Genomic DNA, 15938 nt, shown 5'->3' with positions numbered 1-15938 from the left:
ACCTCTGGGCGCCGGGAGGCGGGGAGCGACGGAGGAGCGCGCGGGGAGCAGGCCCGACGCCCGGGGGGCGTGTGCAGGGGCGGGGACGCGGCGGCGGCGGCGGCGGCGGCGGCGGCGGCGGCGGCGCGGGGTATCGCGAGAGTTGGGCGGGCGGAGCGACCGCGGCAGTCGGTTCCCCCACCCTCCCGGGAGGAGCCGCCGGCCCTGGGCTCTCCAAATTCTGAGCTCTCATCATGGCGGCGGCGGCGGCCGCGGCGGCCGTCGGGGGGCCGCAGCCGCCCCAAGCCGAGCTGCCCGCGCCCGGGCCGGGCCTGGACAAGGCGGCCACCGCGGCGCACCTGAAGGCGGCCCTCAGCCGGCCGGACAACAGGGCAGGTGCTGAGGAGCTGCAGGCGCTGCTGGAGCGGGTGCTGAGCGCCGAGCGGCCGCTGGCCGCGGCTGCGGACGGCGAGGAGGCGGCGGCCGCGGGCGGCGGGGGCGGCGCGGGGGCGGCGGAGGAGGAGGCCCTGGAGTGGTGTAAGTGCCTTCTGGCGGGCGGCGGCGGCTACGACGAGTTCTGCGCGGCCGTGCGGGCCTACGACCCCGCGGCGCTCTGCGGCCTGGTCTGGACGGCCAACTTCGTGGCCTACCGCTGCCGGACGTGCGGCATCTCCCCCTGCATGTCGCTGTGCGCGGAGTGCTTCCACCAGGGCGACCACACCGGACACGACTTCAACATGTTCCGCAGCCAGGCCGGCGGAGCCTGTGACTGCGGGGACAGCAACGTGATGCGGGAGAGTGGGTGAGTGGGGCCCTGCTCCGGGGCGGGGGCGCCGCGGGCGGCCGGGCCGGGCCGGGCCGGGCCGGGCCGGGGCGGGGAGGCCTGGCGCAGACCCCGCGCTGTCAGGGGACGCGGTGGGGGAGGGTGCAGCCGCGGGGGGTGGGGGTGGCGGTGGCGGCGGCGGCGGTGGCGGTGGCGGTGGGGGTGGGGGTGGCTGAGCTGTCAGCGCCGCAGGGGGAGTGGGGACAGGGGAGGGCGGAGAGCGCGCGAACCTAGGGACGGGGCAGTGGGTATTCGGGGCAGCCGGGGCGAGCGAGGGAGCGGCAGCCACGGAAGAGCCGTGCGCGGGGTGGCAGGAGGAAGGGCTGCTTGGGGAACCTGCTGCCGAGCTGTCAGTTGTGTACTTGTCGGGAAGAGCTTTAAAAGCCGCCTGGTTCTTGGGAAGGAGAGGCTGACGATGTGATTTGGCCCGGCTGGGAGGGGGCTGGTCCTGGGGGCTGCCTTGGGTCGCAGGATGCTACGAGTCGGGGAGGTGGTCCTGCGGCTGCCCGGGTGGAAGGGCTTCTGAACTGTCAGTGTGTCCGTCAGCGGCGACGGAGGAGCCCGAGAGCTTGTGAGAGTTGAGGGAGGAGGGAAAGGGGAGGGGCTTGCATGAAAAGCGACTGTTGAGCTGTCAGTGGAGTATTCGGCGTGCTGGAATGACATCTAGAACCGGGCTACTGAGCAGTCGGTTGCAGAACACGCTACGCACCAGAAGAACAAACAAAAACACTGAGCGAATGAGGAATCAGGTGTTAGGTCTTCTGCTGCAGTTAAAAGGGCACTTTATTCAGTGACTAATCTGTGAACCTCTGTCTAAGAGGAGACAGTCAACAAATGCACATTCAATAGGAGCAGTGTAGCGGGGTGTCGGGACTTAGGACAAAAGGCATTTCAGAGACTGCAGCGAGTTAAAGAGTTGGTACGTTGTAGTGTCTTGGCTTGGGACGTGATATCATATCTGGGGAAGCCCTGGGAAAAGAAAGAACTTGGTGGAAGAGAGGACATTTTGGCTGGGGCAGTAGTTGAAAGAATGTTAGCCAATCCAGTTATTCAAGTTTTAAAATTTTCAGGTGTTGTAATTAATGGTAGAGCACACATCCTTTAGAAAGGGTCACTTTTTTGTTGTTGTTGTTGTTTTTTTTCCTTTGGAGTACTTGTAGGTTACTGTTGCTATAGAATGTTGAATCTATCAGGTGCAAGCAAGGCTCCGAGGATATGCAAAATGAACAAGACATTGACCTACCCGGTTAAGCCTCTTACACTAGAGTAGAAAATGATAAATTTTTTAAATAGTCCGGGAGTTAGAGGAGCCTTCTGTGCAGAGGAAGTATGTAAAAGACTTCAGAAAGGAGGTATTTTGAGCTTGTTACTATCACTGCAACTATTAACAACAACGGCGATAGTAATTGCAGAAAACTTTTGAGACTTAAAGTGTATTCCTGACATTTAAAAAATACTTAAAAAATTAATATTTGCATAGGTAAAATATTCAAGTAGCCAAAAAAAGCAAAAGAGAAAAAATTAAAAGATGCACAGTTTGAAGTTTCCCTCCCATCCTGTCTTTCATCTGCCCAGTCCTTCCCACCATTACTGCTTTCTCTTAGTACAAAAATAAACAAGGATGAATATGTATTTTGATTATTCAGTTTCTTTTTATGCAAAAAGTAACATAACATCTTGCATTTTTCACTTACCAAGAGGTCTTTTCATGTCAGTAAATCAGTGTATTAACTTTACTTAAAAAAAAATATCTGTAATGTGTTCCATGCCACAAATTTGCCACTCTATTGATTTTTTTTGTTTTTGCTTTAAAAAAAAAGATTTATTTATTTTTTCATGAGAGACACACACACAGAGAGGCAGAGACACAGGCAGAGGGAGAAGCAGGCTCCCTGTAGGGAGCCTGACATGGGACTGGATCCCGGGACCCTAGGATCACACCCTCCGCTGAAGGCAATGCTAAATTGCTGAGCCACCAGACTGCCCTGTTTTTACTTTTTAAGAGAGAGAGTGCATGGATGGGGGAAGGGACTGAGAAAGAGAGAAAATGTTAAGCAGGCCCCCCCTGCCCAGTGAAGAGCCCATTGTGAGGCTTGATCTCACAACCCTTAGATCATGACCTCAGCCAAAATCAAGTTGGGCATTTAACCGACTGAGCCACCCAGGCACCCTGCCACTCTTCATTTGTCATCACTTTTGCTGTTTGACATTTGGGTTTCCAGTATGAAATAAAAAATGTGGTATACCTGTCTTTTCACCTATGCAAAACTATCAGGGAGATATATTCTCAACAGTGGGATTCTCAAGTTGCCCTCCCTCCATTAAGTCTGAGTACTAAGCAGAGTATCAGACTTTCTGCTTTCCAACAGCCTCATCAAAAGAGTGTTATTAACACTTTGGATTTTTATCTGTTTGGTAAATAGTGGTCAAATATTAACTGTGTTACATTATGTAAGTCATTTATCTTCAACAAACCTGAGATTGTTACTGTCATTATTCTCATGATACAGAAGAGGAAAGTAGGGCATAGTTTTAAAAAACTTGCTCAGGATTATACAGGTAGTAAGTTACTGCTAGCCTCCTGGCTCCAGAGATGACAGCTCAACATTTCTCTCTACTGCCTCTACAAATAGCATTCCTATTGGATGTTTCTGTTCAATACTGTGTTTTTGTCTTTTTTTTTTTTTTTTAATATGCCATTCTTATTTGGGCCCTTTTTTTTTTCTTTTTAAAAACTTAAAAAAAATTTTAAGAGGGATTTTAAAATGGGAATTGGAACAATCCTTTACAGGTATTTAGACATTTTTACTTCTTAGACGAGGTTAGCATTTGGGATCCCTAAAGAAGGGGAAAGTAGGAAATGTATTGATTCTTTCCTGAATTTTGGAACACAGTCATAATCATCAGGTTGATCTGGATGAGTTGTAAGTCTGATCTCTAATTGTGATGCTTCGGTGCAGGAGCAGAAATATCTCTTTATTTCTTTGAAGGTATTCATACAGGGCACATTCTAATCTTACAGCATTTGCCTTTACTGACATCTGGTAGATTCTTATTCCTCTGGCAGCCCTCTGTGAGTTGTTGATACATAGTGTTAAATAATTATTATTGCCTTTCTGAAATGCAGAACTGTTGCCTGTAGGTGCCAGCAGTTGCCATGTCCAGTTTCATGAAGGGCAAGAGTAAACAATAAATGTGTTGTGGCCATGTGAAAATTCTGATATTTTTACAACTCTTTGGGATAGAATAATTCTGGGCTACACACCTAATCTAATGCCTGGAGAAACATAGGTGACGTTAGCCAACAGTACAGGTTAAAAGGCTGCCTCTGGAACCTTTTCAGAACTGGAAATCTAAAAATTATAGCAGTGTTTCTGGTGGGCAAAGCTGGACTATGCTGGCATAGAGAAAATATATTTAACTTTTTTCAGTTTTTGATACTTCTTAAAATCCTTTTAGGTTACTAAAAGTTTAAGGTAAGTTGTGTTTTAGTTTGTAATTGTAACTGCAATAGACATTTATAAATACCATTCATTGTTCAGTACATTTTTTTTTTTAATGTTTATTTATTTATGATAGTCACAGAGAGAGAGAGAGAGAGGCAGAGACACAGGCAGAGGGAGAAGCAGGCTCCATGCACCGGGAGCCCGACGTGGGACTCGATCCCGGGTCTCCAGGATCGCGCCCTGGGCCAAAGGCAGGCGCCAAACCGCTGTGCCACCCAGGGATCCCCTGTTCAGTACATTTTTAAAGGATTCTATTTCCTCTGTATCTGCTTTCTTAATAAAGAGAAGAAACCCTGCTGTGCCTTAATCCTTTTCCCAAGTGTCTGTTATGGATAGGATATTGTACTGGAGATGGGGAAGGATCTTGGATCCATTGCAACCTATATTGCCAATTAATTTTCAAATTTATAATTATAAAATTATGAGGAGAGAACTCAGTTATTTTTGATTAGTGGTATTGATATAGTGTGGCAATATTAACAGGTGTACAAACCAAAGGAAGAAAACAACAGAATTCATTTGTGGGATGAAATTACAAAAGCATGGGACGCCTGAGTGGTTTAGCAGTTGAGTATCTGCCTTTGGCTCAGGGCATGATCCTGGTCTCGGATCCAGTCCTGCATTGGGCTCCTTGCAGGGAGCCTGCTTCTCTCTCTGCCTGTGTCTCTGCCTCTTTCTCTGTGTGTCTCTTATGAATAAATAAAATCTTAAAAAAAAAAGAAATTTGAAATTATGAAAACTATGGAAACTAGATATTAATAACTGTATGTATAACAGCATAATTTTGCCAATAATTAATAAAATGCACTCATTGTAACAAATGGTTGAAGGATGGATAAATTTTTTAAAAAAATAATGAAAAATCTAAAATAAAGTCTGATTGGTTTGTGGTTCTGATGGTGCTAACCAGAAGTTGGAATTTTAAATATTTAGTTCCCAAATTTTGGTGCAGAGGATGACCATTTTCATGTTCTATCCTGTATTTATAGGGTTTTTTTTGCCCCCTTGTTCTTCCTCACAGATTCTAAGCTCCTTAAAAAATAGGAACCTTATCTTGCTATATTTATCAGAGGCCAGCATAGTCTCTTGCACTTAGTAGGTGCTTAGTAAGTTGAATAAATTAAAGTACGTTGAGTTAAATTGGATAAAATAGTGGCTGTTACGCCTGAAAATTTGCCATGAGATTCCATTGGTTTAGTTATTCAGGTGGTGGCATTGATTATTAAATCCATAGCATCTTTTTTGAGATTGCTTTAGGAATAATTTCTTTCTTTTTCAATTTCAAAAGTAATACCTATTGGTTACAACATAAAAATAACCAGAGGGGTGCCTGGGTGACTTAGTTAAGCTTAAGTCTGCCTTTGGCTCCGGTCATGATCCCTGGATCCTCTGGCTCTCAGGCTCCCTGCTCAGCAGGGAGTATGCTTCTCTCTTCCCTCTACCCTTCCCCAAGGCTCATGCTTTCTCTCAGATAAATAAATAAAAATGGATAAAGTAAAAAGTAAGGGTTCCTTTTCCTCCGTCCCACTTCTCAGTGATAGATTTCCCTTATTTTCTTTTAAGCTTAGCCATACATTTAAAAGATGCTAGTTATAATTTACTCTGGAATTGTAGCTGTTTTGTTGTGGGAAATTTTTAGGTTTATTTGGTCTGTGGCAGTACCAGAAATGGAGGCAGTCAATGTCTAGTTAAATAGTGTCATACTCTTCTGTACCTGGCTCTTTTTCCTTTAACACATTTCTTGGACACTGTCTCTTATTAGTGCACATAGAACCATTTCATTTTTTTTACAGTTAAATTGTATTTCATTGCACTTTTATATTTTTTTCCTGTAATTTATGCTGTCATTTCCCTACTGATACACATTTAAATTGTTTCCAATCTTGGACTATTATAAATGTTTGTTGCAGTCAGTATGCTTGTATACACTTTTCTGTGTATATGTGTAAGCGTATGGGTGAGGATAAATTCCTAGAAGTTATATCTTGGTTAAAGGAAATGTACATTTTAAACTTTGATACAGCCTTCCAAAGACATGAATTTACACTCTATCAACAATGTATGAAAGAGCATGTTTCCCCACATCTTGGCCAATATATATAGTGTTATCAGTATTTCAATCTTTGTTAATCTGTTAAGTGAGAAGTGATACATTGTTTCATTTATTACTCCTCCCCCAACCCTTTCTTTCCAAACTTGAGTATTTTGAAGCAAATCTCAGATTTCTTATAATTTAATTTATAAATATTTGAGTATGTACCTCAGTAAAGAGATGTGAACTCTTAAGAATGAAACATAACCCAAATGTCCTTTGGCAGATGAATAGGTAAGCAAAATGTGGTTTTGTACATAAGATGGAATGTTACTTAGCCTTTAAAAGGAATGAAGTTTGGACACATGCTGCAGTAGGGATAATCCTTGAAGACATTATGCTAAGTGAAATAAGCCAGATACAAAGGACAAATATTATATGATTCTATTTTTATGAGGTATCTGTAATAGTTTAATTTTAGAGACAGAAGATGGATTGGTAGTTGGCAGGGGCTGGAGGGAGGAGGGTAGTGGGGAGTTATTGTGTAATGGGTACAGAGTTTCAATTTAGGAGGATGAAAAAGTTCTTGAGATGGATTGTGGTGATGGCTGCACAACAGTGTGAATGTTCTTAATATACTGAACTGCGCACTTAAAAAATGTTAAAATGGTAAGTTTTATGTCATGTATATTTTATCATAATTAAAAGAACAATCACTGTACCCTAATCATACCTAAAATATTCACAATTCTTTTTTTTTTTTTTTTTAAGATTTTATTTATTTGAGAGAGTGAGCAAGAGAGTAGGGGGAGGGAGAGGGAGAAGCAGACTCCCTGCTGAACAGGGAGCTTGATGTGGGGCTCAATCCCAGGGCCCCAAGATTATGACCTGAGCTGAAGACAGATACTTAACCGAATGAGCGACCCAGGTATCCTTTCACAATTACTTCTTAAAGTCTTCAAATATCCAGTGAATGTTCAGATTTTCCCAGTTTCATGAATGATTTCTTCGGGTTGATTTAGAATTAGGATTCAAATAAGGCCCTCATATTGCGCTTGGTTGTTACATTTCTTAGGACTCTTTTTGTTATACCTCCAACCCCCCCTTTTTGGTTCTCTGCCATTTACTAGTTGAAGGAACCTGCATTCTGGGTATTCCTGATTGCATCTCTGAGATGTGATGTTTAAGTTGTTCCTCTGCCCATTATTTCCTGTAAACCAGTTGTTGGGATCTAGAGTCTTGATCAAATTTTAGATGCTATTTTTTAAAAAAGATTTTATTTATTTATTTATTTGACAGAGAGAGAGATGGAGAGAGCACAAGCAGGGCAGTGGCAGAAGGAGAGGGAGAAGCAGGCTCCCCACTGAACAGGGAGGCTGACATGGACTCAATTCCAGGACCCTGGGATCATGACCTGAGCTGAATGCGGAAGCTTAATCAACTGAACCACTCAGGCACCCCTTAGATTCTGTTTTTTTTTTGTTTTGTTTTGGCAAGGAAACTTTACAATAGTTTTATACTTCCTGTTGAATCATATCAGGAGCTAGAGAATGTTTCCTTGTCTCTCCTTTACTAATGTTAGGGTTAATCAGTGGGCTTAGATTTGTTAGTGTGATCCATTTGTTATAAAGTTACCTATCTTGTTAAATATTTTAGTATCTAAATTATTATTATTGTCCAGATCCATATTTTTATTAGAGTTTGCAAAATGGTGATATTCTAATTTTAGTATCCTTTTATATTCTAATGAGAGTTCTTTCTAGACTACTTTTCAAGTTTCAAGGATCACGTGTACTCCTATGTGGTCTCTACCTGTACTGCCAACCTTATAACCTCCATTGCAGTGGGATCCTCTGTTATTTCTTTAACTCACTGTATATATTCTTGTCCTTGAAGTTTCATGTTGTTTCTGCTCCTACAAAGTCCAGTGGAAAGTTTTCCTTTGACTGTCAAGCTCATCTGTAGGAGCAGCACTCCTGTAACATAAGTACACTGTGAAACTGTATTGCAGGATTTGATTTTTCTGAATTATAACAATTATTTTGTCATCTCTAGGTTTTATCTCTACAAACTTTCAATAAAGATTTGATGATAAAGACCTGTGCCATATCTACCTCTTTTATTTATATCCTCTCACATATATTTAGAGTTTAGTAAATGGGTTATTTTTTAGTAAATTGTATCATATATTGTGTTTTACTGATTTTGTAGGGAGGGTGTTAGAGCTAATCTCTTAAATTATTTATTTATGTATGTATCCATGTATTTACATGTGAAATTTTCTTTCCTATAAATCTGTAATTTTCTCTACAGCAATACCAATCTAACTTAGGTCATGAATTCAAACAAGGGAACATGACACCTCTCATGATCCAAGAACTTGGAGGAAAAATAATTGAAAAAAACTTTTTCTCTTTTCTGTGTTCATTTTACTTATTTTTTACTTTCTTTTTTTTGATTGCTAATTTACCAGAAATAGTATAGACTGATTCTTAATTTAGAAGAGTCTACTTGAGGTGGAAGTATAATTTCTAGTCATCTTCATTGTAGTAAGGTTTAACTACAACACAGCAATTTGGAAGTCTTATTAGATTGTAATTATTTTTTCTAACCATTTTTATGTCATATAAAACCCATTAAAACTTTTTTCGACTATGAAACATTTTCAAGATACAGAAAAGTAATCTAAAAAATATCTTTTTACTCACCACTGAGATTAATAGATGTTAACCTTTTGCCCTACTTGCTATAGAGCTTTTTTTTTCTTTTTTAAGATTTTATTTATTCATTCATGAGAGATGGAGAGGGAGAGAGAGAGAGAGGCAGAGACACAGGCAAAGGGAGAAGCAGGCTTCATGCAAGGAGCCTGATGTGGGACTCGATCTGGGGACTCCAGGATCATGGCCGGGGGCGGAAGGCGGTGCTAAACCGCTGAGCCACCCAGGGATCCCCTAGAGCTTTTTTTTTTTTTTTTTTTTTTTTTTTTTTGGGGGGGGGGGTAAAAAACTAAAGGTCATCTTCTCCCTTCCTTTATCTTTCCCTCCCGAGGGATTATCATTATCCTGAAATTCCTGTGTGAAAATCCATGCATGTTTTTTACTTTTACTACATTTAAACAATATATGATTATTTTAGTGTTAAAATTGTGCTTAAATTAGAATTTCTTTGAAACTTGCCTTTTTCACTTACCAGGTTACTAATGTAAATGAGTTTATTGGGCAACCCCAGGTGGCCCAGCGGTTTGGCGCCACCTTCAGTCCAGGGCGTGATCCTGGAGACCGGGGATCGAGTCCCATGTCAGGCTTCGTGCATGGAGCCTGCTCCACCCTCTGCCTGTGTCTCTGCCTCTCTCTCTCTCTCTCTCTCTCTCTCTCTCTCTCTGTCTCTCATGAATAAATAAATAAAAATCTTAAAAAAAATAAATGAGTACATTTGTATCTAGCTGCTAAGTATTCTGTAGTGTCTTTAAACCATGATTTGCCAATCTATTTCTTTGCTACGGGACAATTAGATGCTTTACATTTTTTCATTGTTTTTTCAGGGCTGCAGTGGACTTTTTGTATGTGTCTCTTTGTGTAGGTATACTAGAATTTTTTTTAGGATAGATTAGGAGAGGAACTGCTAGTTCATAGAGTGTGCTTGCTATTCTTCATATGCACGTATACAGTTTTGTGTATTGTGTGTCAGTCTGTTGGATATAAACATATTTTTAAAATTTGCATTTTCCTGACTCTTAGGAGAGTTGAACGTGTTTTCATGTCTTTAGGCCATTTGAGTTCTTCCTTTGTGAATTGCTAGTTCATATTCTTTGCCTGTTTTCTGTTTTATATTACTGAGTTTTATGACTACTATATATATATATATATATTCTAGATACTGATCCTTAGTTATGTAGATTCCTAATTTCATCTTTCAGTCAGTGGCTTGTCTTTTCCTTTTTTTTTTTTTTTTTTTAAAGATTTTATTTATTTATTCATGATAGTCACAGAGAGAGAGAGAGAGGCTCAGAGACACAGGCAGAGGGAGAAGCAGGCTCCGTGCACCGGGAGCCCGACGTGGGATTCGATCCCGGGTCTCCAGGATCGCGCCCTGGGCCAAAGGCAGGCGCCAAACCGCTGCGCCACCCAGGGATCCCGGCTTGTCTTTTCCCCTCGTTATGTATAATAGTGTGGCAAAACGCTTTAAATTAAAAATATAATGTTTCTTCTATAGTTTGCATTATTTGTGTCTTTTTATTTATTTTATTTTTATTTATTTATTTTTTAAAAGTTTATTTATTTACAGAGAGAGAGAGGCAGAGACAGAGGCAGAGGGAGAAGCAGGCTCCATGCAGGGAGCCCGATGTGGGACTCAATCCCGGGGCTCCAGGATCACGCCCTGGGCCGAAGGCAGGCACTAAACCACTGATCCACTCAGGGATCCCCCTATTTTTATTTTTAACTATTTTATTTATCCATTTGGTAGAGAAAGATAGCACAAGCAGGGAGAGTGGCTGAGGGAGGGGGAGAAGCAGACTCTCTGCTAAGTAGGGAGCCCAATGTGGGGCTGGATCTCAGGACCCTTGGATCATGACCTGAGCCAAAGGCAGATGCTCAACTGACTGAGCCACCCAGGCGCCCCAATTTGTGTCTTTTAAAAGCACTCCTCTCTACCTTAGTTCATATGGCAATTTTCTATGTGTGTCCTAAGCTTTCTGTTGTATTGGTATGTGCAACAATGTCATCCTGCTTTAATTATTATAACGTTAGAATAAATGTTGCAACAATAATAATAATTCTAATTATTATTAGAATAAATGTTGATATGTCAGGATTTCCATTATTATTGTTCTTCTAAAGGATCTTAGCCATTTTTGGTCCCTAACTCTTTCATTTGAATTTCAGGATCAGCTTGTCAAATTCTGTGGAAAATTTCTGTTAGATATTGATTGAAATCACATTAAATTTGAGGACATTGCATAAGGAGACATTAAACAAGGATATTCATTATAATACCATTTGAAATTGGGAAAAATTGGCAACAGAGAGATTAGTAAACTGTGGTTTAATCATGCAGTAGAATACTTTATAGTAGAAAACAAATACTGTTATCTTTATAGTATTTAGTGTGCCTCTCCATGAGAGTAGTATAAATTGTTTTTGCCTCCAATAAAGTAATTTTCTCCATAAGTTATATATCTTTTGTTAGATTTGTTCCCTGAGGGGATCCCTGGGTGGCGCAGTGGTTTGGCGCCTGCCTTTGGGCGCGATCCTGGAGACCCGGGATCGAGTCCCATGTCAGGCTCCCGGTGCATGGAGCCTGCTTCTCCCTCTGCCTATGTCTCTGCCTCTCTCTCTCTCTCTCTCTCTCTCTCTCTGTGACTATCATAAATAAATAAAAATTAAAAAAAAAGATTTGTTCCCTGACATATTATTTTTGGAAAAAACTACTTTTTCCAATTTCTTGTTTATTGCTTTTTATCCAATATTTTATATTACAAACATTTTCAAATGCTTTTGAATTTTTTATATGGAGCATCTTTAACCAACCTTCTGAAGTTTTTTTCTAAAATTAATCAGTAGATTTTCCTTTAATAAGTGCTTATTTTGGGCAGCCTGGGTGGCCCAGTGGTTTAGCGCCACCTTCAGCCCAGGGTGAGATCCTGGAGATTGGGGATCGACTCTCGCGTCTGTCTCCCTGCATGGAGCCTGCTTCTCCCTCTGCCTGTGTCTCTGCCTCTCTCTCTCTCTCTCTCTCTCTCTGTGTGTGTGTGTGTCTCTCTCATGAATAAATAAAATCTTTGAAAAAAAAATAAGTGCTTATTTTATATCAGGCATTTACATGTATCTCATTTAACATTTTCTTTTTTAAAAAAATATTTTATTATTCATTCATTCATTCACGAGAGAGACAGAAAGAGAGAGAGAGAGAGAGAAAGAGAGAGAGAGAGAGAGAGGCAGAGAGGCAGAGACTTAGGCAGAGGGAGAAGCAGGCTCCATGCAAGGAGCCCAATGTGGGACTTGATCCTGGATCCCAGGATCATGCCCTGGGCCAAAGGCAGATGCTCAACCTTTGAGCCACCCAGGTGTCCCTCATTTAACATTTTCAACAAGCCCCTAGGTATTGATATTATCATCTACACAAGTAAAATATTGTCCCAGAGACGCAACTTGACCAAAGTTACACAGCTCTTATTCACAACTATTTTTTGTCCACATTCAGAACCTGTGTACTTAACTCCTAGTGCCTCTGTTGTTACTGCATTTTAGTGAAGGTTAAGGAAAAGTTTACAGAGAATTTGAATTTGATCTGCAGGGAGGTTGAGGGGTGAGGGAGAACTTCATGGATAAAAGGAACAGAACACACAAAGCTTCACAGGCATGAAAGAACATAATGCAATCAAGTGCTAGTGTACTTTTCACCTTCTCTCTTGAATAATATTTTAACTAGGTGGAGAATTTTAGTTACGTTTATTTCCCTAGCACTTTGAAAATGCTATTCTGTTGTCCTCTGGTCTCTTGTTGGGAAGTATTTTAATCTAATTGTTCCTTTGTAAGTAATCTGCTTTATTCATTAGTTGCTTTTAATGTTTATCTTTTGGTGATCTGTCGTTTCCCTATGATGTGTCTAGGTATGACTTTATTTGTTGCATTGGCTCTAGATGAGGATTGTCTCATTTCTTCTGGAAATTCTCAACCATTGTCCCTTTGATTTTCAAGTTTTTCCCATTCTTTTCTGTTTTGGGACTGCTGTAATATATTTGTTGGATCTTCTCATTCTGTCTTCTAAATACTAGACCATACTCATTTTCTATCCATTTATCTTTTGGGGGGGCTGGATTGAGGGTGATTTCCCCAGATCTGTCTTATAGATAATTCCTTCTTCAACTCTATCTCATCCGTTGTTTAGCTTGCCTATTAAGTTTTTAATTTGAATACATGTATTTTTCAGTCCTAGGAAAATCTTTTCATATTGACTTGCCCTCCCATCCACCATTTTTTTTAACTTGCCCTTCTTAAACAAAAGTCTTATTCTTTAGTTAGGGTTTCAATTCCTTTTATGCTTGTAGTAATTTTATTTTTCATTTTTATTTCTTAAAAAAGATTTTATTTATTTATTTGACTGAGAGAACGTGAGAGAGCACAAGCAGGGGGAGTCCCAGGGGGTGGGAGAGAAGCAGGCTGTGGGCTCAATCCCAGGACCCTGGGATCCTGACCTGACCCGGAGGCAGACCCTTAACCGACTGAGCCACCCAGGTGCCCTACAAATTGTACACATTTAAAATGTATTTAAGTTGTCACATATGTATACCTCTGTAAAACTATCACCGCAATCAAAATAATAAACATAGCAATGACTCCCAAAAGGGTCCTTGTACCTCTTTGTAATCCATACTTCCTGCCTTTTCCTGTGCCCCTTCCCCCAGCAACTACTTATCTACATTCCATTGCTATGGATTATTAGCATTTCTAGAGTTTTATATAAATGGAATTATGTATGTATATTTTTTGATCTGTTGTCTTTCAGCATAATTATTTTTTTCAGCATAATTATTTTGAGGTTCATTTATAAAGTTGTGTGTCAAAAGTTCATTACTTTATTGCTAAATAGTATTCCATTATATGATAAACCACAATTTATTTATCTGTGTATCTGTTGATAAACATTTGAGTAATTTCTAGTTTTGGGTTATTAAAAATAAAGCTGCTATCAACATTTGTATTCAAGTTTTTATATGGATATTAGCAAATTTTTGTATGGATACTTCATTTTTTTTACGTAAATACCTAGGTATGTAATGAGTGGATCATATGGTAGAAGTATGTTTAATTTTTAAGAATTTAAAAAGCTAAAAAAAAATAATTTAAAATGCTGTGATTTTATATATATGATAAAAGTTTACATTTCAATTATTTTTAAGTGTGTAATTCAGTGCATTAATTGCATAATGTTTAACTTTTAAAGAAACTTTCAAAATGTCTTCCCACGTTTTTCCATTCTATATTCCTACCAGCAATATCGGAGAATTCCAGTTCCTCTGTATCATTACTAACACTTTTATGGTCAGTTTTTAAAATTTTAGGTGTTCTAATAGGTATGTAGTAGTGTCTTCTTATAGTATTAATTTGCATTTTTAATGATTTAATGATCCTTTTTAGGGGGCTTTCAAATATATTCTTTTTAAAATTTAAATTCAGTTAATTAACATATAGTGTATTATTAGTTTCAGAGGTGGAGTTCAGATGACTCATGATCCTTTAAAGCATTTTTTCATTTGCTGATTTGTCATCTGTATATCTTTAGTCAGGTATTGATTGGTTCAAATCTTTTTTTTTTTTAAGATTTTATTTATTCATGAGACACAAGGAGAGAAAGGCAGAGACACAGACAGAGAGGGAGGCAGGCTCCCCACAAGGAGCCCCATATGGGACTCAGTCTCAGGACCCCGGGATCACAGCCAAGGCAAAGGCAGATGCCCAACTACTGAGCCCCCCAGGAGTCCCTTGGTTCAAATCTTTTGCCTATTTTTTTCTTACTGGTTTGTTTCCTTTGTTTCTAATTATTAACTTTTTTCTAGTTATTTTATTTAATTATTTATTTTTAAAGGTAGGCTCCATGCCCAACATGGAGCTTAAAGTCATGACCCTATAATCAAGAGTTGCATGTTCCACTGACAGAGCCAGCCAGACATCCTTCTAATTATTAACTTTTGATAGTTCCTTATCTATTGTGGATAAAAGTCCTTTATCAGATATATGATTTGCAAATATTTCTTTCTGCTCTGTGACTTATCTATTAACAATATCTTTTGAAGACTAGAGGGTTTTAATTTTGGTGAAGTTCACCTTATCAATGTGTTGGTCCCTTTTGGATCCTACCTTTGATGTTAGAATTAAGAAGTATTTACCTAACTCAGCATTAGGATTTTCTTGTGGAAGGTTTATAGGTTTAAGCTTTTGAGCAGTTTTGAGTTAATTTTTACATATGGTATAAGATCTAGATCAAAGTCCATTTTTTTTTTTTTTTGCATATGGAAATGTAGTTGTTGAAAATACTGTCCTTTCGTCATTGAATAGCTTTGGCACCTTTAACAAAAATTAGTTGCTCCTCTATGTGTGGATCTGTTTCTGGACTTCCTTTTTTTTGAAAGATTCATTCATTCATTCATTCATTTATTATAGACAGACAGAGAGAGAGAGGCAGAGACACAGGAGGAAGGAGAAGCAGGCTCCATGCCGGGCGCCCAACGCAGGACTCGATCCCAGGACTCCAGGATCGTACCCTGGGCCACAGGCAGGCGCTAAACCGCTGAGCCACCCAGGGATCCCCTGTTTCTGGACTTCCTATTTTTATGCCAGTGCCTAACTCTATGGATTACTGTAGTAAGAATATAGTAAAATAGTATTAGCCTTCCAACTTTAATATATATATTTTAAAGATTTATTTATTATTTTAGAGGGGGATGTGACAGGAGAGGGAGAGGAAAGATCTCAAGCAGTCTCCCTGCTGAGCATGGAGCCGGTCTTGGGGTTTGATCCCTCCATCCAGAGATCATGACCTGAGCTGAAATCAAGAGTTGGGTACTTAACTGACTGAGCCATCCAGGTGTCTGCTAAGA

General features: G+C 40.4%; 1 protein-coding gene across 1 annotated transcript in view; it reads left to right on the top strand.

Annotated features, from left to right (window-relative positions):
- Positions 1–218: 218 nt before the first annotated feature.
- UBR3 (ubiquitin protein ligase E3 component n-recognin 3) overlaps positions 219–15938 on the top strand; it is a 227572-nt gene continuing 211852 nt past the window's right edge. Inside the window, exon 1 of the mRNA XM_072811042.1 lies at positions 219–781. Coding sequence (XP_072667143.1) covers positions 234–781 — 548 coding nt within the window. The 5' untranslated portion in view covers positions 219–233. The remainder of the gene's footprint in view (positions 782–15938) is intronic.

Source organism: Canis lupus, chromosome 34, assembly GCF_048164855.1.
Source record: "Canis lupus baileyi chromosome 34, mCanLup2.hap1, whole genome shotgun sequence".
Lineage (NCBI taxonomy): Eukaryota > Metazoa > Chordata > Mammalia > Carnivora > Canidae > Canis > Canis lupus.
Note: the sequence above shows the minus strand (reverse complement) of the source record. Positions and strands in the feature narration are given on the sequence as shown.